At 37.9% G+C, this 26,277-nt stretch overlaps 1 protein-coding gene across 1 annotated transcript in view; it reads right to left on the reverse strand.

The window, feature by feature from the left end:
- TGFB2 (transforming growth factor beta 2) overlaps positions 1 to 26,277 on the reverse strand; it is a 79,656-nt gene that overhangs the window by 12,120 nt on the left and 41,259 nt on the right. The window contains exon 2 of the mRNA XM_015822832.1: positions 8,565 to 8,728. Coding sequence (XP_015678318.1) covers positions 8,565 to 8,728 — 164 coding nt within the window. The remainder of the gene's footprint in view (positions 1 to 8,564; positions 8,729 to 26,277) is intronic.

Here is a 26,277-nt window from a genome sequence, read left to right on the forward strand (position 1 = left end):
CCCTCCTCCCTCCCTCTCTCCTCCTGTCAGTTCATTGTCTTTCTCTCTGGTTCTTAATTCTTCTGGGATAGCCATCAAGCCTTTGCTAACTGAGCTTTCATAATTTGATATGTCTGTTTCTTTTATCTTGGTATAATTCCTTTTTTTAAATTAAGTCTTTAAATCTCCATTTTGCTCTTCTTTCTTGGAATCTTTATAGAAAAAATTCCATTATCTAGATGAGAATCTAGTCCTCAGTAAAATTCCACTGTCTAGATAACTGATTGTTTCATAATTCTTGTATACTCAGTTGATTTGTAGGTTTCTGAACTACTGGATAGTAGCATCTTCAGAAAATCAATGCCACAGGTCATAATGGGAAGCAATTTCCTAGTGCCAGACGAATTCCATAAATATTTAGTTTCCCTAAAAGATGCATTTTTTACAATATAGATGCAGATTTGGACACACCATAAATAGACTGGCTCAGGGAGTGGTCTTGAAGCCTGCTCTCCAAATAAGGTCTTAAAGAAAGCTACAGTCATATAGGATGAGGGAGTTCTTTTGTATACCTGGCCCTAGTCCACTGAGAGCTTTAAAGTTCAAAATAGTTTTATGTCCGGGCTCCAAAGGAGCTTGTTCTCTGGGAACATTGCTCATGCCATAAATGCTTAGGGTTGTGTCTTCCCAGGCAAAGCAAAAGAACTAAATTAAATTCCAGATGCTAAAGAAGGATGCCACTACAGTCAAGTGAGTTAGAGATTTATACTGGTGATATGTTAGGAGAAAAACTGAAATCTCTCTCAAACACAAACTACTCCCAGAACTACATTTACTGCAATATGCTTTTTCCAAACTTTCCAAGAACATTTTATCTTTGAAAAACATATGGATTTACCTCTTCTCGCCCAGTAGAATTTATTTATGTAAAAGTTTTATATGGCCACTCATCTTAAGCAAATCTGGATGGTTTACAACAACCATAAAATAAATCAAACCAATAAAACAATGAACAAAACAAAGGTTATTTCACCATCTCATATCACAAGGTTTCTTATTTACTTCCAACTCTCTCTCTCTCTCTCTCTCTCTCTCTCTCTCTCTCTCTCTCTCTCTCTCTCTCAAGCAATTATGAAAGGCAAAATCTTGGAAATAAATTATCTTTTTAATTTTATTTTCATTATGGTGGGGTCAGAGTGGAAAAAATGGGAGGAGACACCATCCTCTGGGAACATAAAATGAAAAAGGAGGGCCATAGAGGCACAGAGGAAAGAAGACTTGTCAGTTTAATAAACATACTAAATATTACACAGTATGTATAGCATAGTAAATATAATAAACAGACCATTCCGCCTCTTACTATGCCCGAATATTAAGCAGTGGCCTTAGCACAAATGCCTACTTCTCTCTCGCTTGCTTGAAAATGATTAATGTTGTTGGCTGTTTGCTGAAAAGTATTTCCAGGATATTTCCCATGAATAACTTTTGACAGCAGGGTTTTTGGCAACCTCAGCCACCTGCTAAATTCTGCAGGTCATGTTATTCCGTCAGCTGGACTTCCTTAAAGCTATGTGGCTGCAAAGGGAAATAGTTCTGCAGAAGCAGAAGGCAGTCGGGGTCTTTCTTTTGGCTTCAGTCAGCTTTGTATCTGGCAGGCACTGAGCACAGAGTGTGGACCTTAACAAGCTATTGTACGAGGTGCAGTATACTTGCCAAAATACAAAAGGTACATAGGACTTGCCAAATATTTTAAAGCCGATAGTTCTGTGATCCGCTTCCTGTGATCTTGCCAAGCACGTTCATCATGCAAGATTGCAAATAACAAGGACATGTGGCACACTACATAAACCCACTTATAGCTTGTATGGAGGTAACACAACTATAGTGGATATTAATTGCTCGTATAGTCTCTTAACAGTGGCTTCCATTTCCCGTGTTCGTACTTATCATGGCAAAAACTAGCATAGTTTAAAAATGAAAATTTCTAATCTTCGTATCTGTGAGAAAAACATTTAAATATGTTAGGGCTCTAAGGAAAAGCTACCATGGGCCTGCACAACTATCTTTTCTCTGATGCTTTCATCTTTTATTTCGATGCCAGTTCTTTATCTTGGCTGCTATAAGCACCACACCTCAGTGCCTGTAATCTCTACAGCTTACATAAGGGTAAAACAGTGCTCTAAGTTTGTCTTTCTTCCTGGGCCAAATATATTTTATCAAAAAGTCATCTTTGCCAAGATTTCTTTTCCTGCTAGAGGTTAAAATGTATTAAGCTGTGAAAATACTGAAAATGTAATTTATTTTTGGCTTGCTTGAGAAATGATTACTGTGAATCCAGTGTATTTCGTTGTACCCATCTGCAGCCATGCAAAGAACTGAAGACAAGTGTACAGGTATGTGTGCAATGAGACTTTTATTGAAAAAAATGGGATGGGCTACAATACAATGGCTGTCGTTAGTTGCCTAAGTCAGTTTTGTCCTTCAACACAAGTACTGATACTTCCCACAATAAAGCTGCCATATTACACCAGATTTCCTCCAGTGTACCCACTTGCATTAGCAGATTCCCCTAGGGGAGATCAATTGATAGTTGCTTTTTATTAATCATATTCTAATATAATTTATGGAGATTAACCGATTTGAAGAAACTGAAATTGGGGCAGAAGAATTTCATTATAAAAGTACTGTTCTCCATCTTACTAGTTAGCTAAAACATACCTTCAGGGATAGAAGACATCTTAATACCTTACCATTGTTTCTGCTTTATACACTTTATATTGTCAAAATATAAAGTATATAAAGAATGCATAAATAGGATGGTCACAGTTCAGAAAAAGGCTGAAACAACACAAATAGTTTAGGAGAGTTCAGAAATTATCAGGAATAAATATGAATTCATCACTAATCAAAATTCTTTTTGACCATCACTTGCCTGTAACATGCTAGGTTTGATTAAAAATCAGAACCATGAAACCATGAAAGCTATTACTATGGGTGCTATTTTATGCTGTTTTCCAGTTCATAAATAAAAAATATGTGCCTCTTGGAATTTTCAAAATCCTATATAGGTAGCCTCAACTCATTACTATAATTGAGCCTGCAACTATGGTCATAAACAGATCATCACATAACCGCACCTGATTTTACAAACACTGTGGTGGTTAAGTGAACTTATTGTTTACTGTGGGGCATTTTTTATTGGAAACTGGAAGTAAACAGCGGTTTCTGACAAAAATGTTGCAAATCAGTTATATGACTGTAGGACATTGCAAATGTCCAGTAAATGCTAGCTGGCTGTTGAGCGCTCAAAAGGCGGTCACGTGACTGTGTGAAGGGGTGACGTGGGCATTGTAGCTTCTAATTTGGGTTGTAAGTACCTTTGTGGGGGGGCTCTATCACAACTTCAAAAGATCAATAAGTGACTGGTCCTAAGTTGAGGACTACCTGTAGTCTTCCTTGATCATAACCTACTACTAGATAAGATAGAAAAATGTGGCTTAGACAACATCACCACCAGATGGATTTGTAACTGGCTGACCAACCACACTCAGCGTGTGGTCCTCAATGGAACTGCATCTAAATGGAGGGAAATATGCAGTGGGGTACCCCAAGGCTCTGTTTTAGGCCCAGTACTCTTCAACATATTCATCAATGATTTGGATGAGGGGATAGATGGGGAACTCATCAAACTTGCAGATGACACCAAGCTGGCAGGAATAGCCAACACTCTAGAAGATAGGCTTAAGATACAGAAGGATCCGGACAGATGTGAATACTGGGCTCTATCTTAACAAAATGAAATTCAGTAGTGAAAAAAGTAAGATTCTACATTTAGGTAAGAAAAACCAAATGCACAAGTATAGTATAGGTGGTACATGGCTCTATAGTAGTAACTGTGAGAGGGATCTCAGAGTCCTAGTGGACAATCACTTAAACATGAGCCAGCAGTGTGCTGCAGCTGCCAAAAAAGCCAACACAATGCTAGGCTGCATTAACAGGGATAGAATCAAGATCACGTGAAGTGTTAATACCACTTTATAATGCCTTGGTAAGGTCACACTTGGAATACTGCATCCAGTTTTGGTCACCACAATGTAAAAAAGATGTTGAGACTTTAGAAAGAGTACAGAGAAAAGCAACAAAGATGATCAGGGGACTGGAGACTAAAACATATAAAAAAACGGTTGCTGGAATTGGGTATGTCTAGTTTAATGAAAAGAATGACTAGGGGTGACATGATAGCAGTGTTCCAATATCTCAGGGGTTGCCACAAAGAAGAGGGAGTCAAGCTATTCTCCAAAGCACCTGAAGGCAGGACAAGAAGCAATGGATGGAAACTAATCAAAGAGAGAAACAACCTAGAACTAAGGAGAAACTTCTTGACAGTTAGAACAATTAACCAGTGGAACAACCTGCTTCCAGAAGCGGTGAATGCTCCAACACTGGAAGTTTTTAAGAAGAGACTAGACAGTCATTTGTATGAAATGGTATAGGGTTTCCTGCCTGAGCAGAGTGTTGGACTGGAAGACCTCCAAGGTCCCTTCCAACTCTGTTATTCTATTCTATTCTGTTCTGTTCTATGTCACATATATTATCAGTGTTTTTTTTCTAAAAAAAAAAAAAAAGGTACCGGAACTCACACATGTCATATAACCCACTTTGCCTACCCTACAAGGTTCCATCCAAAAAAGGTGCCGGAACTCTGTTCTGGGCGTTCTATGAGAAAAAAAGCCCTGTGTATTATCTACTATCATTAAGAGTGGATGCAGTTTTGGGGAGACTCTGGATTTGGGTTGTCTCCATCTTCAGTTTGGGTGGGGTTTCACTCCCCCATTCAACAGTGGTACGCAGTCTGAGGGTTATCTTAAAGTCGCAGCTCCTGTTCAATGAACAATGGTAGCTGCGACCAAGAGGGCCCTTGCACAACTTTATCTAGTGTGGCAGCTGTGTCTGTTCCTGGATCAGAAGGCCTTCTAGACTATCACTCATGCTTCAGCCACCACAGAGTTGGCCTTCTATATGATGCTGTTCTAGTTCTATAGAAGCTGCAATTCTATGGAAGCTGCAGTTGAACCAGAATGTAACAGCACAAGCAATGTTGGTAATCCCACAGTACGTTTATATGAGACTATTACTTCTTGAGTTGCACTGGTCACCATTAGGCTTCCAGGTGCAATTCAAGGTGTTGACTAACACCTATAAAGCTTTTCATGGCATAGGTTCTCCTCCTATCTCCCATGGTTCCTGCCCATCTGAATCAATATGCCTCTGGCCCCCTCAATTAAACAATACCACCTATTGGGATGCAATAGACTATTGCAGCACCTGCCATCTAGAACCTTTTCCTTCTCCTTTTCCGTGTGGTATGGTACATTCCATTCCTTCCACAAGCTTATCAAGTATCTAGGTATGCTAAAGGCCCTGATAAGAGCAGCAGTAAAACCCAGAATTTTGGCTCTATTTTTCATGATACTTCATGTGCTATCAAAACATGACATTGTTGCCATGGAAAATCACTCGAACCCACGCTTGTTTTATAGTTTGTATAGACTATAGAATATGTCTACTATAACTTTATAGTAGCTAATGAACTACCATAAAAATAAACTGCTACAACCATTCAAAATGAGAGCATGTTTCACCCTACTTCCGCTCTTTGCTTGCCTTCCGTGTCACAATGCCTATTTCTTTTTCAAATGCCTATTTGTAAACTAGAAATGTGTCAGAGTTTATTTTTCTTTCTACGCAAGAAGTTTCTTAATAAAGTAAAGATGTCATGAAATCAACAAAAATGCTACTGAGGATATGTATTCAAAGAGATTCCCATAACATTCAACCTTTTATATGATTAAATTCCAGTAATTCCTGAATTTGGCAACCATTTTTCTAAGCAAAGGAAGAGACGTTGGATATTTGAGATTGTTTAATCATTTTATTTCCTCCCCTCCCCCAAGCTTTTAAAGTAGTTTTATCTGTTAATTGGAATTACTGGAGATCTAGAGAAGAAAGCTAACAAGTTATGGACTCACAGGCAGAAACAACAGCAAAACCTCATTGGCAACTCAGGCAAAGAATGGCCTGTTACAATGCTGAGCCAGAAATTCTTAGGTTTTTTTTTTAATCTTGTCTTTTTAAAATACAGGTTGTCCTCAACTTACAACAGTTTGCTTAGTGACCATTCAAAGTTACAACGGTACTGAAAAAAGTGAGTTATGACCATTTTTCACCCTTATGACCATTGCAGCATCCCCATGGTCACGTGATTTACATTCACATGTTTGAAAACTGACTCATATTTATGATAGTTGCAGTGTCCCGGGGTCATGTGATCACCTTTGCAAAAGCAAAGGGGGAAACCAGATTCACTTAACAACCACGTTACTAATTTAACAACTGCAGTGATTTACTTGACAAATGTGACAAGATAAGTTGCAAAATGCAGCAAAACTCACTTAACAAATTTCTCACTTAGCAACATAAATTTTGGGCTCAATTGTGGTCATAAGTTAAGGATTACCTGTAGTAATTCAAGACAGCTAACATACCTAGTATTTCTTCCTCTTTCTTCTCTTTTCCCACAACAATAACCTTCTGAGGTGAGCTGGGCTGAGGGAGAATAAACTGACCCAAAGTCACCCAGCTGGCTTTCATGCCTAAGGCTTGACTAAAAACTCAGCCTCCTGGTTTGTAACCTGGTGATTTAACCACTGGACCATACTATTTTTATGGTTTTTTAAAAATTCATTTATATAAACTGGAGACCTCTATAACTGAACAGCAAATTACTAAACTGGGGGAACAAATTAAACAGAAGAGATCCATCAAAAATATGAAAGGAAATTGGGACAACCATAACAGGAAATTGCAGAGACAATCCCAGCTATGAAATTGGGAAAAGCCCTTGTTCTTGATGGCTTTCCAACTGAATGGTGCAGTGCAGAAGTTTTATAGTTTTATTAGTATCTAAGTGTATTTTCCCCCCAATGTGCTGTGTTTATCAATGTAGTTTTCATATTGTATTTGTATGCTATTTTAACTGTGTAACCTGGCTACGGTCTTTGGATTTGGCAATCTATAAATCTAATTCAGTAGCAAAAATAAGTTAAGAATGAAAATCTATTAAGGCTGGATCTTAATGTTAAGTATTCATCTCAGGGCCTAACTTTACAGAAATTTGCTAGATGACTAAAACAAAAGAATATTTTTTTTAAAAAAAACAACAACAACTTTAGCATAGATTACTTGGAAATACAAATATGTATACCAGATTGGTGCCCCTGGCTTCAGTGGAACTAATCGGCCTTAAATCTGAGCAAGTTGATTTAACTAGATTACATATGAAGCTGCAAGTGAATTAAAAAGAGCATAAAAAGAGCTTGCTGGCACTGAGCAGTTAGAAACAAAATAAAACAAGCTCCTGGCTTTAACTCCATGGAACACAAAACAGCATCAATTGAAGCAAGACAAAATGAGGTCAGGTGGGGTCACTGAGGATGAGAAGTACTCCACCCAGGACTGTCATATTTTTTACAAAGTAAAGCTGCAATCTTGTGCTTGATTTATTTGAGAATAAGCTGCACTGTGCTGAACTGGATTTGCTTCTAAAAAAGATGAAACACTGTAATGATAAACATGTTTATACATCTTAGAGTCAGTATGACACACTGAGTAAAAGTGTATCTAGACCCAGCCCTTGTGAATGTCAATAAATATGACATTTATGTGTATTTATTATTTTTTAGCCCTAAATCTTATTGTGGCAACAGGAGTAACAGAAGAAGGAGCATATATTGCTTGGATCATTCCAGTAAGTTACAAATTATGTTTTCTTCTCACACTGGTAAAATAAGAAAACTGACACCTTGTCTGTTGTAGCTTCAGGATTTTGATTTTCTTCCTTAACAGAACCACAATTTAATTTAAACTGGAACGCCCAGTCACTAAAGTTTGAGGTAACAGATCTGTAATGTTTAATATAGCAAAGGAGAAGAATTATCAATCAATTTCAGATTAATCATGTTATCTATTGTAATTTTAATGAAATGTAAATGAAATGAAATCACTTTTATTTTTTGTCCTAGTCTCATTCCTGTTTTTTGGAATGAGGTCCACAACATGGCTTTTGGCCTGGAAAATTTACTTCTTCCTGACTCACATAGCAAATCTAAAAAAAGAGGGATCAGAAGCAAGAGATGCAATTATAATAATTCAGTACAGTAAACCTTCTTTTATATATATAGTTTGAAATGGATTGCAATCAGCTCCTAATAAAAATAAAAACTACTGTAATTTATACATGCCTTTAGAAAGCAGACATTAAAGTAAATTTAAGTATAATGTACATTTTTAAGTTAACTTTATATTGTTATTTTTTTTCTTTCTGCAAACCTGGGATTGATAAATTTAATGAATGAGATTCCTCTGTACAGAGCCTGAGATCTCTTCTCATAAACTACATTTCTCAAGGGTCCAAAGAAGAGAGAATGAATATTACTATCTATTTAACTCTACCATGTCTAAATGTGCTATAGAAAAATGTTGCATATTTAAAAAACCTAAAAGGGCAGCAATAATCAACGCTTTACCTGATACAGTTCTATCCGTTGTTCTGATACACGAGCTTTTGGATTCTGTAAGCGGAAGACTCTAAATTCTGCTTTCACTAAGTTGGAAGCATTTTTCTCCATTGCTGAGACATCAAACCTCACTCTTCTAAAATATGGGTTTTGATTGCTTGTTGAGATGAAATCTGCAAGAAATTAAAATTATAAATACAAAGCTTTTTTTTTTACAGACTGCAACATAAGACAGATCCCAGAAACAGTGACGGAAATGTCTTTAGGATGATACAACTTCCAGCAATCAATTTTGAGATCATTAACTGTTTAATCGGATAAACAAACATATGTGTTTGGTTACAGAAACAGCAGATTAATAGTGATCAGAAAAAATATTCCCAAATTTATTTCAGGGCATGCATTTAACCCTATTCTTTTAAAGCAACCATGATTATAAATTGGGGCATACTCATGACAGTTATATTTTTTAAAATGACCCAAATAGTTCCATAGTGGAACTAAAACCCAGTAGCTACTGGTTTGCGATGGTTATTTCAAACAGGAAAACCCAATCTGCCTCAGTTAGGCAGCCCTGAAATGTGCTGGGATTACATCTACCAGAATTCCCAGCCAAACTCAATATGAGTGATCCCATTTGCATTAGAGCTAACCGTAAGTGGGAGAACTTATGTACAGTATTCCCCTGGAGAGCTGTTTGTTTCCTAACCTACAACAGTTGCACAAATCTTTTAAGAACCTGGCTTTGTTCCCAAGCCTGGGGTTAGGGTAACTGTTAAGCCCCCGTTAGTTTCTTTTCTAGGTATTGGACTGTTTTTCCAGATGTACGTGTTTTTTTCTTCATTTTTTTTCTTAGTTTTGTGATGTAAGCCACCCAGTGTTGTTTCAGAGTTGAGTAGCTCTTAATCCAATGCAATAAATGTATCAGCAAACAAATAAAGGGGGGGGGAGCTTGGCTGCACTCCACCAGCAGTAGTTGTGGGGCAACTGAGAGCAGGTATCCTAACTGATTTGGCAGGGGTGAGTGAAGTAACAAAAGCAAACAATCATATACAGTTTCTCTTTCTTTGCAATTAACCATAAGTATATGGTATTCACTCTGGGTGGGTTGGAGAAATACTAATCATTCCTCTTTTTTGCTTTGCTTTTAAAAATCAACCCCTGCATGCCTGCTGACAAGTAAACAAAGCACGAGAGCAAGAGTTGTGAGTGGTTTTTTACTTTTCGGCTACCCTGCTACCTGTTTGGGCAGCCCCTTGAAATACTAACCAAAGCATCGGGGTAAGATGCCACAATAGCTGATGAGTTGTAAGCCCATAAAAAAAAACCCATGGCCGCCCATTTAGCAATTAGCTGCCCACAGAATAACTATTTCTAAACCATGAATGCATGTTCATGCACAGCCCAGCTCAGCAAACCATGCTGTGGTTATTGTGTAGTGAGAAAGTGCCAACAGAGGCAACAATGTGGACTTCAAAATCTTCACAGCTTACACTGACCACAGCTTTCACCACTTGGAAAGTGGTGAACCATCCCTGAATAACATTTTCAAGATTTGAAAGCACTCAAGAAAAGGAAGCATTTCGGCCACAGTCATACCACTGAATAGTTTTTTTTAAATAAAATATAAATAACTTTAGATGTAAAAGCAGATCTAGCATATTGATACTCATTGGCTGCAAAAAAAAGTTCTCAAAATTCATTTTTAGTGTCTGAAGTTTGCAAAGGTTATCACAGAGCAGTGTTGAAAGGCCCAGTTACAATCCCTGGGACCTAAACAGAGCAATGTCACTTTGCAACGTCATTTTCTTTGAAGGTGTTTTGTAGCATTTACTTGCACATCTTCTTTTACACCTCTGTTTACTATATAACAGATATAGGATTAGCCAATAAATTATTCCCTAACAGAACAATAAACAATAAAATAGAACAATTTGCCTCCAGATGTTGTGAATGCTCCAACACTGTAAGTTTTTAAGAAGAGATTGGACAACCATTTGTCTGAAATGGTACAGGTAATCCTTGAGTTGCAAGCATTCCCTTAGTGAATGTTCAAAGTCACGCGATAAACACCCCCTAGTGCTTACGAGCAAATCCTAAAATTATGAATGTTGCCGTACCACGGCAGTCGTTCATCCTTACAAGTGACCACAGTGGCACTGCAAACATTCACCCTGGTTATTCTCTTCCTTCCCCCCCCCCCGGGTCTCCCTAGGCACTAGGCCTTCAATACTCACCCTGCAAAGATCGAGATCCTTCACTTTCTTGGCTGCTCCAGGCCTTCGGTGCGTTCACAGAGAATGGAGGCCTAAAGTAATGCAAGATCACATGAGATCAATGGTGCAAGATCTCATGCTACTGATCTCACATGATCTCATGCTACTTTAGGCCTCTGTTCTCTGCAACAGAGAATGGAACTAAAGCTGGGGGACGCTTCTGCGTGCCTCTGGAGGCTGGATCCAGCCTCCAGAGGGCCATGGAAGCATTCCCCAGCCTTAGATCTGGGCGGCAGCAGCCTGGAAAAGGCCTCCAATGCCCAAATCGGGCATCCAGAGGCACACAAAAGTGTCCCTTGGCCTCACTTCCGGGTGGCAGCAGTCTGGAAAAGGCCTCCAACACCCGGATCCGGCCTCCAGAGGCACACAGAAGCATCCCCCAGCCTCTGATCTGGGTGGCAGCAGGAACTGCGGCAGAGAGGAGATGGATCTTTTCAAGGTGAGTCCAGCGCAGCATGAAGGAAGAGAGAAGCATGAGGTATATTAGTGGGTCGGGGAGGCCTTGGGGGCCTGTTCCATCACTAGGTCCTCCATGAGATACCTCATGTTCACTTAACAAGCCGCATGGGTCTTAACAAGCAGGGAGTGATCTTGTTCGAGGTACGAGATTCACTCCCACAAATTTTCGAGTTACGAATGGGAAACCTTTAGAAATTTAGCCATTTTGCAGGAATAACCATAGTTGGAAATCTGCTCCATTTCAGCTATAAATGCAGGGTTTTTTTCTCTTCTTCTCTAAAGAGCCAGAAGCATCAAACTTTCTTTGATATGCTGTCCTAAATAAGTGGAACTAATTCAATATGTTTCCTGTTGCAGGGAGACATAAACAACTTTTCTTTTCTTATTGGAAGAAAACGCAGACTATCCAGGACTGCCTTTACTGATTTGCTCAGTCTCTCTCATTCCTGCTAGCAGGAACTGAGAGCAATCAAATCATTCCCATGAAGGTGAGTAATAAATTTCCTTCCTTCCTTCCTTCCTTCCTTCCTTCCTTCCTTCCTTCCTTCCTTCCTTCCTTCCTTCCTTCCTTCCTTCCTTCCTGATCTTTATTTACAGCAGCCACGGGCTGGGCTTTGATGCTCAGTGTGAAAATGTGTGAATGCAAATATTTATTAGAGTCACTTGAATATGATTAAAATTTTTTGCAATGCTCTGGCTCCCTTCCCTAAACCTATGCCTACTAAGTCTGTGTTAAGTTATTTAAGTTTCATCTGATAACATAAATTAATTAAAGCAAACAAAAAGCACAATGAACAGAAACCAGTCCCTTCTGTTCAGGGAAAAGCCGTTCTTCCAGGCCTGTTTAGAGCTTCCTCCCTGAACCACATACAGGCTTCTGTCCAGAAGTGTCTCCTCCATGTTATGAAACATGGTAACTGATAGATTTGCATGGAAAGCAAATCCAAATGAAGCTGTTATTAGTTGGCCACTAAGTGACTTTCTGGCATGATCCCATGCTTTGTTGCCCAGGGAGCAAAAATGACAAGCTTCCTCTAAAAACAAACAAACAAACTAAAAAAAAGAAACAGGGCCTCCAATTGGAATCCCAACCCTTACCTAAAGTACTGCCCTCCTTCACTCCTACCCCTTTTGATATTCTGATGCAAATGTATCATAGAAGGACAGCTGTTTTACTCTATGGTAGTGCTTCTCAATTTGGTCGAATTTAAGGTATGTGGATTTCAACTTCCAGAATTCTCCATGCTGGCTGGAGAATCCTGGAAGTTGAAGTCATACATCTTAAAATTAGGACAATTAAGATACATTGGCGTATGGTGACCTAAAATCAGAAATTTAATAATACAATTTCCAACAAATGTTATTAAGGTATAAGCATTCAGGAGCTGCACTGAATGGATGGACTGATGTAGGATTTAAATCTCAACAAAGGCAATGAGGTGGGTTTTTTTTATCACATTACCATTATTAACTGGCAATCTTCCTCACATGTAAAAACATTTGCATAAATAGATAATAAATGATGGGGAAGATGCAAAACAAAGCGAACAAAACAAAGTAGCCCATATTCTAAGGGCAGATTAGTACCAAATTTAGATAAGTAGGAATTTGTGCCCTTATTCGAAAGATCATTTGAAGACCAAGGATTGTAAAAGCTGCAGCATACAAGCTGTTAAAGCTTTCTTCTCTCCCATCATTTCTCCATTTCAAATTATCCTCCAAAGTGATCCTTTTTACCCACACCACGCCTGTTTGCTGTTTCTATAATATATGCATCTGTTAAGGACTGAAGACTGAAATGGGTTAAATTTCCCCATACTTTCCCAAACCTACTCATCATTGGAAGTTGTTCAGGATAAAGGTCTTGGGATTACGGTGAGCAGTTATATGGATGTTTCAGCTCATTACAAAATGTGGGGTGTGTGTGTGCAGAGGGGGCTCTTTTTGGAATATGCTCTCAGGAACCCTGTGGCTGGTTGCATGTGCTGAAAAGACATTTTCAGCTTCTTGCAAGCCTCTGGAATGACTGAGATTAAATATCATGGCCTCATTTGTGGAGGAGTCCTGAGAGGAACAAGACAGGTCAAGTGATCCCACCGAACCATTTGCATCAGGTGAACAAGACTTCAGCATAGTACCTGAGTTAGAATCATTCCCCATTAGTCTGATATCAGATTTAAAATGTAGCCATGCAGCCTAGGTGAACAATAATTCCACTGGGTTGAATACTGGAAGTATCTCAATGTACTTTCGTAAGGGAGAACTTCTTGGGAATGAAGGTCTACTCAACAGCCAATATTGTGTTTGGAGGTTATACAACCAAATCAGGCCTAAAGAGCAGAGCAGAGCTACTGAAAGCAAATCAATAACTAAATAATCCTACCAGGATCAATGAGTTCTGATTGACTAGGAACTACAGTAGTGTGAACTACAGCCTCTTGTAAAGTTGTTCTGCAGTTCTATGTTTCCTGGATGTTGACTTTCATTATCCTCATCATCACTCCTTTCCACCTTGATATGTCTACTGACTTTTACTCTCTATACTCTTTGGTATAGCTCTCTATGAAACATCCCTTTTTGGAATTAAATTCGGGATATCACAACTATGACTTGCCATTCCTATCTGTACTTAGGAAAGGAGAATGCAGTTTATAGACAATGGAGCCATTAGTAATTTCTGGTAATTGGCAAAAGCTAAGTGATGCAATCATAATGGAGAAGCAAAGATACTTCAGAATGAAGACAACTGGCTTTACCTCTGTCACAGACATTTTAAAATACCTTGTGCCTTTTAAATACCCATTTCGCTAGAGGAGAAAATAGAACAGAACAACTAATTTATTAATACAGGGTACCTTGACACGCAATTGCTCTGAAACTCATCGAAGTTGATACTCAATGCATTTTGACATGAAAATTTGTCCCAGTACTCATCATTTATTTGGTACTCACGCACAAGCTAGAACTGGTCAGGGTCGGTTGCCTTGTGACTCACTACATTATTCCTTATGGGAAAAATGTGTTTGGTACTCATCAATTTTGGTACTCATCATGCCTCTGGGAACCAATTAATGATGAGTACCAAAGTACCACTTTAATGTAACAACTAATCACTTTCAACAATCTTCAAATTTCTTGTCACACTCTAGCTAATTTGCTTCAACTCCTTAATGTGTGAGCAATCATGGCCTCAGGAGGAACATATGTTTATGTTTAACTCTAGTAAATCTGGGAGTGACATATAGATTTATATATATATATATATATATATATATATATATATAATGCTATGGATCACATCCCTTCACAGAAGCAACATGTGTATGTACATCACATTCATATTAAATTACTGTATTTTCAAAAATAGTTGTTTGGATAAAAATGACTTCTTTCTGTTTCATATGATACATTGACCATATCTATGGATATTTTAAATACTTTTGTAAAAATAATAATAAATGAAGTGTTATGCATTATGCTTTAAGTAGGGATTTGAAGAACAACCAAATCATACCACAATAAGGGGCGAACTATCTGAGCAGAAACTGAAAGATACTACTGGGACTGGTAATAGTACTTAAAATTATGAAAATAGAAGGGAAAAAAGGACATAGCTTTGAAATGATGACTGTAATTGGCTATTATACGCAGTAATGAATGAAGTTTAAATTCTTTCACATGTGTCTGCATGTGAAAATTGTCCCAGAACTGCTGATGTAATTTCTATCACGTTTCAAAGTAGCTTTCCTATCACTGGGCATTAAGCAGATAATCAGTTTTTCCACTATATTCCTAGTAATGTCTATATCAACAATCTGAAAAATACTGATTCCTAGTAAATGGCTTGAAATACAAGGACTTTACTCATTAAGAAATTGGTTGATGTATGGGCAACATGAGTTCATTCCACACAAGTTTCAAGTAGCTATTTTCTAGTTTATTGCTACTCTACAATCTAAACTAACTTGATCAGAGGAAAAGTATTGTAACGAAGACACATAAGGCTGGTAGCCTTAGCAATGGATATACACTCCAGGCTAAAATGCAATAAAACAATTTTGAGCTTCAGAGATACCCACGGGGTGGGGGAGACTATATTTCTTATAGACTTAGTACAGTACAGAACACCCCAAGCATAATGGGAGCACTGTCAAAATTCACTCTGACTTTGCTCCTTGTTTTATCTGAGCAATCCCATAGCAAGAAACTGCTTGACAACAAAAATCTAAGAATTGCTCTAACTGACTTTTTGTTCAGTCTGTGGAGATTCTCAGTCATCCAGGTCATAATTGTCCCAAAGATGCTTTTTTCACAAGGCAACTGGACTTTCTTCTTTTTCTTTGAAGATGTTTTGCTTCTGATCCAAGAAGCTTCTTCAGCTCTGACTGGATGGTGGGGAATGGAAGGATCTTTATACTCCTTGCAGACAGCTGTCATTTGCATTCTTTTAGAGAGTCATTGAGGCAGGAATATCAGAAAAGCTCAGACGAAAAGCTTCAACGAACACAACATATGTGCACACTTCAAACCCAAGAATACAGTAAGGCAGAAGCTTGTCCACCGCAAGGATAAAACACCCAGACACAAACTGAGCAACGTGGTATATGCAGTACAATGCAGTAAGTCATGTGCAGATCTGTACATTGACAAAACAAAACAACCACTTCATAAATGCATGGCACAACATAGGAGAACAAACTCATCAGGAGAAGATTCAGTAGTCCATCTGCATTTAAAAGACAAAGGCCACTCTTTCGGATACAGCAAACTCCACATTTTGGACAGAGGACCTCTGGTTTGAAAGAGGGGTCAAAGAGGCCATCTATGTCAAAACTGAACATCCCTCTCTCAACAGAGAGGGAGGGTTATGACATCATCTGTCTCCAGTCTACGATACAGTCCTTTCAACAATTCCAAGGTTCCACACCCATTTGCAATACTCAGGTGACACCGATGACACAGATAAACCTCCAGGTGACCTCAACGACTCTCTAAAACAGACATGTCAAACTCGCAATGTCACATGATGTCACGAGACGTATCAGGACTGTTTTGCCATTGCCGGAAATGGGGTGGGCGCAGCTTCCGTGTGATGTGTCTGGCCCGTGGGCTGGCAGTCTGACACCCCTGCTCTAAAAGAATGCAAATGACCAGCTGTCTGCAAGGAGTATAAAAATCCTTCAATTCCCCACCATCCAGTCAGAGATGAAGAAAGTCCAGTTGCCTTGTGAAAAAAAAAAAGCATCTTTGGGTTTTTGTTCAGTCCTAAAGCAAATGAAATTATTTGATATAATACACAGAGGGGGAAAGTAGGATGTAATATAAATTTATCCTTTTAGAGGCATAGTATTGCAAAATTTTGGAACTTCTACTTTAGAAGATTCTAAGTTTTGAACTAGCCCTCAAGGTAGAAAAAGTTTCAGCTCTGAGCCCTTTCTTAGTTCTGTCTTTGGTCAGCTGCATTCTTTTTATTTTATTTGTTTATTAAATTTGTTTGTTGCCCATCTCACATGAGGCAACTCTAGGTGGCTTACAATGTTAAAAGCAGTAAAAGTATACATACACACATACATATGTGTGTTTATGCATAGATTCGCATACAATAAAAATATAAATTATGATTAAAAGATGGGAAAGGAGGGAGCAGGATGCACAGGGAGGAAGTGGGATCTATTATTGGTTCATCAACCAGCTATAGCATGATACTCCCCTATTGGTAGAGCCAGGTCTTCATGGCTCTTACAAAAGGTCAGGAGGGTGGGTGAGATCTCACCCCAGGGGGCAATGTGTTTCCTAAGGGCCAGTGCCACAGCAGAGCAGACTCTTCCTGGACCCCACCAGCTGGAATTGCTTGATCAATGGAATCCACAGCATTCCTATTCTACAGCTTGGTAGGCTTGTCCCATTGGGGTGAGACAGTTCCCCAAATAACCTGGACCCATTGTGTGCAGGCCTTTAAAGGTAATAACCAACACCTTCAATTGCCCCAAAAGCAAGCCAGCAGACAATGCAGCTCACGGAGCAACCTTTCTTCAGTTGTCATATTAACTGTCAAATAATGAAAGGTAAAATATGAATATAATGGAATATAAACTGTTAAAAATGACATTGAGAAGCAATATTTAAAGTAACTTACACTTTCCATAACAGGTACATGAGGGAAAATCTATGATCACTTTGCAAAATGTCTTCAGATACATCACTCATATTTGTTCTGAGATGCCTTGCAGCCTATGTTCCAGCAGTAATATTTGAGTACCAAAAAGTTGCATCCCAATGCCTCTTGGTATGAACCTTATTTTACTGTCTTATTTCTTAATTGTAAAGCCAGTTAGAAAAACTTGCATTAGTTGGCTGCAGATATTTGCCTTACTTTGATGTTGCTTGAAAACAAAATAAAACATCCCTTTATTGTCTCGATCTGGTTGTTGTGCCTATGTTTGGTTATGCCAAGAGCACTGAGCGTTTGGGATCCCAGCTTGATGTAATAGATAATTTAAAATTTATCATCCCTGGTAGAATACAAGTGTTCTATTTTTTGATTAAAAGAAAGCAGGTCTGTCTCTGCATGACCTGAAAAATCTGCTTTTCTGGTGGTACTAAACTTGGGCTTCAACCGACATATCCTTCAAGCTCTAGGACAAGCAGATGAATATCTAATATTACACATTTAAGACTTAAGAAGAGCTTAGTTGGGAGGTCCAGAGAACCAAGCTGAATTTATGGCAATTGAAACAGGAGAGGCTATTCCTAGCCCAATCTGTGTCCTCCATATTCTCCTCTGATATTTCAGATAAGCAACAAAAGTCCTTTGGCTCATGCTGAAACATCTGAGAAAAAGTCCCTTCCAAAGCACTATCAAAATTGCATCTTTGGCCTGAAGATAATGTCTCCTGTATCACCAGTGAAATAAAATACTCCAGTAAATGTGTGTTGTTTTTGGAAAATTTTCAGGCATGCACTTCAGTATTCTGCTTACACTGGGTGTTTTTTTTTTTAAAGGAAATATATCCATAACACTTTCATCTCCTTCCACGAAGAACAACTTCTCTGCTGGCTTATATTAATGTTTTGAATTGCAAACCTATCTAGCTCTTAGCAAACAGGACAAAAATTGAGACAAGCAAGATCATCCAGTTTGGCTGCATAAAGTTAGCTATACTGATAGATAATATTGTTAGGAAACTGAACTATAAATGAGAAAATCCCCAATGCAAATCTTTCTTCAATGAATTGTTATAGATCTTGGATAAGTCACAGATTTTCAGCAACCTGAAACGCCTGAAACTTGGAAGGTCAATAATTCTGACTGACTTTGCAGGAGTATTATTTTATTTCTCAAAACCATCTATTGCAAAGGATCTATGGCCAAGGATTACAGCTAGGTTACATGCAGAAGTTGGTAAATGCTTAGAAGCACTGTACAAACATTAAGTCTTAAATTAGATTCACCCACTGCCTTATTCTAAAAAAGAAAACTAGAATTGTCTGTTTCCTTTGACTGGAAAGCCTATCTGGGAGTTCAGAGGGAAGCCCTTCACATGTCCATCAGATCCTTTGTTATGGGATTTCACCACAGATTAAACCTAGAGTCTATTGTGTGCAAAAATTACATTCTTTCCCAAATTAATTACAAAACTTCAGATACTAAAATGACTAGAATAGATTCAAGGTGTAGACATTATTTTAAACCAGCCTTCACTGCTGATTCCAATCTTAATATATTAATGCGGCCTACAAGGCTTACTTAATTCCAGACACCTCTGTCTATCTCTCTGTTGATAGCTTGGAATTATCTGATGCTACCAAGCCCCTTATTAGGTGATTAGAGTAGTGATCTCTGGCTACTGTCAAAGCTTCATCCAGGGCTCGGCAATAAATTTTGAAACTCAGATTCACCCCTAGGAGCTAGCAGTAGAGTCAAGGATATGCTATATCTGTCACTGCATAGATATAAGAAGCCCTAATAATGAAGATGGTCAACTACTGTGGAATCAAGTAATCAAGCCTTTTATTTGTAACTCCTTCAGGGTATAAATCTTATGTCTCTTTGTCATGGCCTTACAAACATCCTGTTACTTATTTTTAAGCCTTGGAAGTGGAGAGCATCTACACCAAATGTTGATAATTGTCCTATCTAATTTCAGGCCTTTGGTTCTAGCCTTGCCAACTTTAGTCTTAAAAGTATGTACAAATCACTCTATACTGAAAATTTAAGTAGACATATACTGTTTTATAGAACATTCTGTTGCTTATCATTATTTCACTATTTCTGGAGGTCATCAAGATGGTAAAAGATTATTTAGAAATCCAGTTTAGGAGTGAATGTTGAGTGGGGTCAGGTCAAAACTAATTTAAGCTTTTTTAAATAATTGTTTGTGTGTTTGTTTCCTAGGTGTTAAGTCATCTTCAGTTTTTGCTACAGTTTTTGTGAATTAATTTTGGGAGGTGAATGGGAGACTTTACCCCAAGACAAACAGTACTTGTGAAGTCACAGTTTAGATTTATCAATCACACTTTATTGCTAGTATGGCATAGGAGCGAATCACCAAGGGATAACTACAGCAGTCATATAGATTCTTCCTATCTAAGTTATCTAGTTTCTCCTGGTCCATAGATTGGGAAATAATCTTAGTAAGTTGATTTTACTATATGAACCCCCATTTCAACAGATTAACGTTGTCATTTAATGTATGAACATTTCTATATACCTAAGTCCCGATATGTTATAATCATCCCTTTTGTCCAAATGACAAGAAATAAAGAGGTGGAATAGCAAGGACTGGCACAATGAGATGGTGAGAGACAGACTCTTAGGAACATAATGCTAGCAACAGCAATACTAAACTTGCTGAAGATGTCCAAAATACACTTACAGCAGAAGATGAAAATCTGGGGCCAGCATGGTATCCAGACTTAGGTAATAAAAGCAACGTGTAGTTTTGGGAATTTCTAATTGACTGCCAATAAGTTTTGTGTGTTAAATTTAAATGCATAAGGAATTCCCTCATACAATACAAATTAGAGAACAGACAATGTTATGTGAACTATACCTAAAATTTTATATAAGTATAAAGTACACACATATAGTGTTTAGAAAGGTAATGCATTCAGAATATTAACTAAGAGTGGTTAGAACTAACTTTTTTTGTTATCTAGCAGAAGGATAGAGATTTATAGATTTATAGTGCAGGAAGCTGGATGAACATGAGAAGATAAACAAGGCTGTGCTAGACCAGACCAAAAGTTCATCAGGTCCAGTAATCAAATGATTACTCTGATTACTCTGATAAGAACTTTCTTTTTTTCCCTTCCTTAATGGGGTATACTACTCTGCATCTAGAAATTTAAGGTAGCCACCATACTGGCTGTTATTTTCTCTGTAACTTTTCCCACATCCTGCTATTTAAGCCATATAAATCAGCAGCCAACCTCCAGCAGTAAAACCCATAAGCTAATTATGCACTGTGTGAAGAGGCCCTCTCTTGTGTCCTGAATCTTTTGCCAAATACTGTTATAGAAAGAGTCCAGGTTCTAGTGGTAACAGAAGGGGAACATCTCTGACTTCATACAGTGCATCATATCTTCTTTGATCATCTCTTTTATGATCATGTCAGAAATTAATTTTGAAAGACAACTGCATTTAAGTTTTCAGAGTCTGGCCATCGTAGGAACCAGATTACATAGCAAATTCCACTATTGGAAATGTAGACTGTAGCTGATCTATGATTAAGCCATTTGATGATTATAGCCCCTGCTCAGCTCTTGGCTTGCTACCCATTAACTACATCAGTAGGAGTGGTGTAGCAAATATAAATTGGTGTTAGGTTAGACAAGCATTTGCTTATTCCTTACATGCTCTGTTTTGCACAAGCCAGTTTCAAATACAATTTAAGAACATACTACAATCTTGCTTCTAATATGTAAATACCTGACCACCAAAAATGCAAAAAATCCAACTCCACTAATAATGGATTCTTGTGTTTTTGCCATCAAGTTCTCATCAAAGAACCACAAAGGAATCAAAATGAATTGGATGTTCTCCCTGCCCCAAATTTGGCCTTGTTTCTCCTAGCCTCAAAACACTTCCACAATTACCCTATTACTGTCCAAGTGGTTTTCTACCATTACAGAAATAAAACTTGGATCATAATTGCAGTGGTATATATCCTTCTCATAACTTGGTGCCTTCCAGATGTGCTGGGACATAACTCCTGGAATTCCTAGTCAGACTCAATATATTTGGAGGACATCATATTGGGGAAGGCTGCGCTATACACTATAATGAAGACAGAGGCTCCAGTGGATTAGGTTGCAGCAGTAATGGAAAGCCTGGACTTTTGTTCCAGCAGTCTAGCAATCATGGAAAGTTTCCAGCAGTCATGGAAAGCATGGAACATTTATAATAACATGAAGACGGTTTTCGTAGGTGTGCCATCATTCCCTCTATTTCCTATAGTCATACTCTGAGTATTATAGCATATATAGCCCAAAAAGAACGACCCATGCATGTAAGGAAAAGTAAAAGGTTTGTAGAATATTTTTAATAAAGAACGAAAAAGGATCCAATTCAGCTTAATTAGTTAGATGCTCTGTCCTGATGGATTTCTAACTACCACATAATCAGAGCAGAATATAATGGAATGTTTAGAACAAAGGTTTTGGGCACCAGGGACCGGTTCCATGGAGAGAGTTTTTTCTGCAGACCGGAGGGGGCATGGTTTTCGGTGCTGCCTGCATCTCATGGATGGGGCTTTGCTTTTTTGTATGGACTGGTTCCTGGCATGCCGCGGCCCGGTACTGGTCCACAGACCGGAGGTTGGGAACCCCTGGTTTAGAATACAGAATGTTGCATTATTTGTTGCCTGTTTACATTTAAATACATATGTAAAAGATTATATTGAAAATTCAGGAATGATAGAGTTAAGATACAAGCTTTTTATTCCTTTTCTAATTTTTGAAAAATATCAATCTTATTCGCTAAGCTACATTAGATCATCACTTTACTTTCTACTATTTCCTCAAAGATCATTTTCTTTTTGTGTTCTAAAGATAGGAAAGGACAAATTCATCTTAAAACTAGCTGAAACTTAAGTATAATATTTGAGGTGCCTGATGGAAATCTGGGACATTAGGAATGAACATTCTGAAGTTTTTTCTTACCTGTAAAAATACATCTGGGAGAATATGGCTTTAATGACTAAAATTATTGTTATAGCTGAAAAATTCTGCTAGGGTAGATACAGATTATTTCATTTTTAACACATTATAGCTCTATAAGTTAGCAAGTCTCATTGTCTTTTTCCTTCCAGGCATGAAACTTTAGTAATAGACACTAGCAGTGACACTGGACATATTAGTCTTACAAGGTTTTGTGATATAAGTATATTTTTACATGTTTACTCTAAAGCAAATTCCATGTTCAAGGTAGAGAACGGCAGTGTTTCAAATGTATTTTTAATTTATTATCTGCCATGGATTTTATGCAGCATATAGCTTGTTAACAGCAGATATTTAGTATTGTCACTGAAGTTTTTTGGTTTAATAAACTTTAACTATACCACTAGGTTACAGACCTGTAGAAATCCAAGACTCTGAAAATATACAGTAGTCCAGATACATTAGTATGAGCAACTAGAGTAGCTTATTGGCCTATGAAGACAGCTTTAATTTACAACCATATTGTTAGTAGAGAAGATATGTAATTTATCAACCCAGATGATCTGAGGGATCTATCTGTTTCTACAAAAATTGTATTCCCAGACTACTTCTTACATCTGAATAATTCATTCTTGGGAGAACTTGCCAAGTAGATTTGCCTTTTACTATTGTAAAAATTGTCAGTCCTGCTAATTTTAGACTACTCTAACCACTTCTTGGTCTCTGAGAGCCTGATAAGAAGTTGACCTTTAGTTTATCAGGGTAGGATCCTCCTCTCTCCTAAATAACTCTATAGGGCATTCCTATATATTGTCAGGATACTACATTAAACTCTTTAACCAAATATCTGCATTTATGTTAACACTGTCCATGTGAAAAGGATTATAATTACTTGAGTAGTGCCACAGCCAGAATATGCTCTGAACAATCCTCGGTTCCACATCAATCCCAGAAAACCCAACCCAACCAAATCCTGAGGTTTTAAGAACAGGGTAGACACTTGTTATTCTTGCTGTATGAATTAGAAGGCAGCATGAAGCATGTTGTGCTGAGGGAAAGTTAAATTGAAAACATTTTGAATTATTTAGAGAGCTAAATAAACTTTCCTTAAATCCAATTTTCTCCAACAGTGTCACATGAACCACAAAGCCGTCATCCATGACAAGTTTAGCAGTGTTGAAATCAAGAAAATGGCAGTAAAAAGACATTCTCAAGCTATTTCACAATTCAGTTTGGGCACAGTGGATGGCTATGTTTATGTGTCTCCACCTTAGTGTTAGAAAATCCAACCAAGTCTGCTTATTCCAACCTTCTGGTAGCTCTTGCTTAAAAATTGAAGAAAGCACTGAACTGATTCTTGATTATCTTTCAGGGAGTGTCAAATAACTGGAAATGAATGTGTACGAGATGGATGCATCATAAAGCTATGGTGAGTAAAACTGTTGATAATGCTGAAACACGTCTGCAAAAAAAGAAAAGTTTTATGCAAAAATGGTAATACCAAGCATTGGTATTTCAATACTAAATTCATTTTGTGGACACTCCCTCAAATATATCCCAGTAAAATTGAAATAAGCATGTTCTGAGCTTTTTAAATCCAGGCTTGTAACTGGGAAACTGTGCGTGAGAGAGTTTAGCTTAAGTGATACAAGATTATTGGACTGGCTTTAACTGACTGCAATGCAAGACGATTTGTAATATAATCCTGCCAATATACTTCAACAGTGTGTTGGAGTCCCGTTGCAGAAGAGAAAGGAAAACAAAACCTTCATCCAACATATCTATTGTAATCACTGATTCACTATTCCTTTTCCATACCTTTATTTCTAATCCCCTTTCCCTTAATCTCCATTAATATTCATATTTGTCTGATCTGTTTCACCAATTTTTAGACAGCATAGAAAATATCTTTTATATGTATCTGGTTATCTACTAGATCCAAGACTATGAATATCTACCATGGTACATTCCAGCACCCCTAAAGTAGCCACCAACAGCATAAACCTAAGAGTCACATTGGTTAACACACAAACTTCCAAATCAAACAGCTGAAGCCCCTCTGCCACTTTGTTTTCTAAGAAAGCCTAGAGAGCCAGGGAACCTATGGTAATTCTTATATTCAGTGCTTTTTTTCTAAAAAAAAAAAAAAAAAGGTGCCGGAACTCACACAGGTCATACAACCCACCTTGCCTACCCTATAAGTTTCCATCCAAAAAAGGTGCCGGAACTCCATTCTGGGCGTTCTATGAGAAAAAAAGCCCTGCTTATACTTAAAGATAATAATGAATACTGCTTTTTTTCACTCTCGTTGCTCTTTGTTGAGGATATAGATCCAATGCATATTTTTTTTACTCAAGTCATAGTGTTTGAAACTACTTATAGTGACCTTTCCTTATATTATGTTGTAGTTACTCAGAAAATAAATTTGCTGGGTTCATATGTAAGTGCTCTGTGATAAAACGGCCTGTTGGTTTGTAAATAATAGCTTATAGGTTATGAAGTGGCTTATTCAAAAAAGGTTATTTACACAAATCATGACTTAGCACAGGGAGAAAATCCAGGCACTGGCTTTTAAATGGAAAGATAAAAAGCAAAATGAGCCCATTACTCTCCTCTTGCCCAACCCCCTGCCAGACCCAGAATAGCAACCAGAAATCAAAGCCTTCTCTTCTGGTAGCAGAATCCCCTATTAAGAAAGCAGTGCTGCTAACATGTGGTGCAAACATCACACCATTCAGAGTAGTGCTTTCTACATCTCTTGAGCATAATCCCAATGCCAATATTCTCTTGCCCTTTTTCTTAACTGGAGAGATCAGCAGCTAGTCATGAATGAAGGATCACTGATGTATAACTAAAGAAAACAGTGCAAGGTCCAACAAAAACACTATCCACTCAGAAATCAGATCTAGGCTTTTGTTCCTCTCTCATTCTTCTTTCTATTTTCAGTTGAAGTAAAAGCTGATAAATATTATAGTTACAAAGAAAAAGTTTTGGAATTTAAGGCATCCAGGCACAGGCTCTTCTTGGCCTCTAACTGCATAGATGCAATTGCTTGGTGCCAAACTATATTCAACTAGTTCTTCATACATAGATACATACACAGATAATTCACACGAAGACAACAAATCTTTGATTGATCAGCAATGAAAGAAGGTCTCTTCCTGAGACTGAGAAAGGGTGACTTTACATGATGACTTAGGCATGAACCATTCTTGGTTTGGTCCAGGATTATATAACATTTAACTTATGGTTCCAACACCTACCCCACCAGAAACCTTCACTGCAACCACGTTAACCTGATGGGAGATAATGAACACATTAAAAAGTTCTCCAAAGGGTACTCTGCGACAGCCCCTCAAATAAGGGAGTTCTATGTACAGTAGAGTCACAATCACAAATCTAGAGCATTTCCATACTTGTAATTTATAACATCATCCAGGTGGGTGGTGACTGGGTGGTACTGTCAATCATTAAGGTAGAAATTCTCAGTCACTAGAGGAATTGCTCTTCCCATAGTGCAACCACATAGTGCCTCATCCCTCTTTGACTAGATCAAGTAAGGTATTAGCAATACAGGAAATAGGGAAAGATACATATTCCAAAAGCAGCCTGTGTTTATTAAAAAAAATTACATGCCAACCTTAAAAACTATAGTTTCTCAAGAAAGGCTTTATCCAAGGAAGAGAGGGATAGATTTAAGACCAACATTTTTTTTGAGAGTAGTCATTTATTCTAGATTTACCCAATCTGGGCATTTCCAGATACCTAGGACATCTGTCCCCAGGATTTTCCAAAAATGGGACTATCACTGAGAATTCTGGGAGATT

The sequence above is a fragment of the Protobothrops mucrosquamatus genome, unplaced genomic scaffold (assembly GCF_001527695.2).
Source record: "Protobothrops mucrosquamatus isolate PMUCROS unplaced genomic scaffold, P.Mucros_1.0 scaffold1689, whole genome shotgun sequence".
Taxonomy (NCBI): domain Eukaryota; kingdom Metazoa; phylum Chordata; class Lepidosauria; order Squamata; family Viperidae; genus Protobothrops; species Protobothrops mucrosquamatus.